The sequence below is a fragment of the Cyprinodon variegatus genome, unplaced genomic scaffold, assembly GCF_000732505.1.
Source record: "Cyprinodon variegatus isolate N-32 unplaced genomic scaffold, C_variegatus-1.0 Scaffold347, whole genome shotgun sequence".
NCBI lineage: Eukaryota > Metazoa > Chordata > Actinopteri > Cyprinodontiformes > Cyprinodontidae > Cyprinodon > Cyprinodon variegatus.
Genome location: NW_015150800.1, coordinates 451,281 through 453,981, shown reverse-complemented (window position 1 = coordinate 453,981; position 2,701 = coordinate 451,281). Strand labels below are relative to the sequence as shown.

The following is a 2,701-nucleotide window of genomic DNA, read 5'->3' as shown; positions in this document are numbered from 1 at the left end:
AATTTCTACCTACATTTTGGGTAGAAATTTTGTTTATTTATTTATTGAGCATTTATTTATTTCTCTATTTATTCTTAAATATGCCAGAGTTTGTCCTCCATACAAGGGGTTTAATTATGTGGGGAAAGACACACACAAAAAAACAAAAAAACACACACACACACACACACACACACACACAAGCGGAGAAAAGCTTTTATTTTGAAACGTCGCGGTGGCTTGCTGACTGATCACATGATCTTCCAAGATGGCCGCGCCCTCTAGCGAGCAGGGCCAGTTTAACGAGACGAGCCGCAGATGCAAAGTGACGGCTTGAGACGCAGACAAAGCAGCTTTTAGGTGAACCTGTCGCTTCTTTATTCCCGCAGACATGAGCAACAACGACTTTATCCTGTAAGTATCAATTAGCTTCTTATAAAACCGGGTTTCTGCGTTATTCTTTCAGCCTTTTATTAGCTGCTAGCTGCCTAAACAGAAACTTTATGAAACATTCCTGTGTCATTCTTATGAAAGCATCAATTAGTATTTCCTTAGTAAAGGAATTTACAGAATGCTTCCTCCTTTGTTGAAAACACTTTTTGTTTTTATTACTCAGTAGGGATAAACAGAAAATGTTTACACACACACAAAGTTGTATTTATCAATAATATCAATAACGGCTTAAATAAGATGTTTTATGTCTAATCCTGACACTACATTCCTAACCTAAAGATAATTCCCTCCATACCTGTAAACTGACTCCTTAACATTAAACATGGAGGTGCACCACATTAAAATCAGTCTGCTGGTCCTCAGAAGGTTTGTAAATAAAGCAAACACAGTGCTAAATAGAAAACATAAATTATATTGTAAAGCTTTTACTCTAGGATCAATCATCAGCCTACATTCATTTAACCGTTTTCTTTGTCTGCTGCTGGATGATAAGAATGAAGGGGAGGTTATCAGTCCCTTTCACTGAGGGCAGATCAGCTCAGGATGCTGTGCAGGGAGTGGGAGGGGTGAAGCAGGGTAATATATTTGCTTTTTGAAGGGATGGGTTGCGTCATCTGAAGCACATTGTCAAGATTGAACTATTTGTGTTCAAAGTTTAAGCTAAAGTGGGGAAAAAAGTAAGTAATTAATAATGCTGGGAGTAAGAGTTTTAGGTCATTAGGATGACTAGGAATATGTATATTGCTTTAATTCCTTGATTTTTCTTTAAAACCATAAGCAATTTTTTTTGTTTGTTTTTTTTTTGTTTATTTTAATACGGACAGCATTACTTTATGATCACAACTCAACAGCAAGGAATAGGTGAAAGAAGCCCTGTTAATGCAGGAGCTGCATATTTACCTGCACATGAAACAGTTTTGTAAAACCCAGATGATGATGTCATGACTTTACAAGCTTTGATAGAATGTGTTCCTTTTTTTTAACATCTAGGATCATTAGAGGAAAACATGTGGAGGCATTTCAGGGAGGCACACTTCTGGGCAATGGCGTTACGACACAACAATAGGCCCGTAAGCAACATTATCTTGGTGGAACCCATATGAAGTACAACACCCCATGCCCGCCGCCGCTGCCTTAGCAAACAGACAGGGAATGAGCCCCATACATACACACTTCATCACTTCATTCTTCACCTTCACTAGACATGGATATACTTTAGTATATTCTGCTGTAAAATGAGTCTTATCGGGCTACCTTGAGTCAAACACTCACCCAAGCTCTCTCCTTTCATCTCCTGGTCGCAATCTTCACTCCCTGCAGCTCTTCTTTGCTTTTTCTTTTCCGGAATCCGCATAAGTACCTCTTTTTGGTATCCATCGTCGCTAACACATTGTACGTAAAGGTTATGGTTTTATTTACCCTCTGTATTACCCATAATTCCAAGTTGTACTGTAAAAAATAAAATACTCAAATACATTGTTCTTTTAAGATCTTTATTTCAGTTTGAAACATATATCAGTGTATTTTTTACCAAGCGTCTAATGAACTATACACAATTATTAACATAGTAACTAAAAGTACCACTGTCTGCTTTGCTATTGGTGTCGTGTTTAAACGGCTCATTATCATGTTGGAATCTGCCATTTATTGGGGTACAAATAAGGTCCGGTCAGTCGATCTAGTATCAGGTGGGTTTAAGACGAATTTTTCGCAACATTACCTTTGCAAAGAGACATCCTAGTCCACCATTGTGTGGCGGGCCTACCAGGTGTCACTGACGGGGCCCCTAAGAGGTCAGGGGCCCCTAAGCAACTGCAGTCTCTCATTACCGATAGTTACACCATTGCTAGTAAGTCACCTGTCCTGCAAACAGGAAGCTTGGATTTGTATCCCAGCTGGAGGGAATGAGCTGCAAGAGCTTGGAATCCTGAGGTTCTGAGTTCGAGCCCCGCTCTCACAGACTGCCACTCTGGCTCCCTGACCCCCACACTGCTCCTGGGCGCCACACAATGGCAGCCCACTGCTCCCAAGAGGATGGGTTAAATTCAGAGTTCATTGTGCTGCTAGAATTGTTCTAGAACTGTACAATGGATCTGGGTAAAGTGGGACCAATTAATTTACCTTCACCAATCCCTGATCTCAGTCCTGTAAAGGCAAAGCAGAGAGTTTGTATGATCGAGGTGGCCTGACTCTTCTAATAGGAGAAATTCCAACCATCTGCGGTGAGAAACTCATGGAAGAAATAGGTTTTAGCTTCCTCAGCAGCCTG

The 2,701-nt window shown here is 40.4% G+C and overlaps 1 protein-coding gene across 1 annotated transcript in view; it reads left to right on the top strand.

The window, feature by feature from the left end:
- The first annotated feature begins 247 nt into the window (after nucleotides 1-247).
- urod (uroporphyrinogen decarboxylase) overlaps nucleotides 248-2,701 on the top strand; it is a 9,880-nt gene continuing 7,426 nt past the window's right edge. The window contains exon 1 of the mRNA XM_015385739.1: nucleotides 248-304. Within this exon, the coding sequence (XP_015241225.1) occupies nucleotides 248-304 (57 nt within the window). The remainder of the gene's footprint in view (nucleotides 305-2,701) is intronic.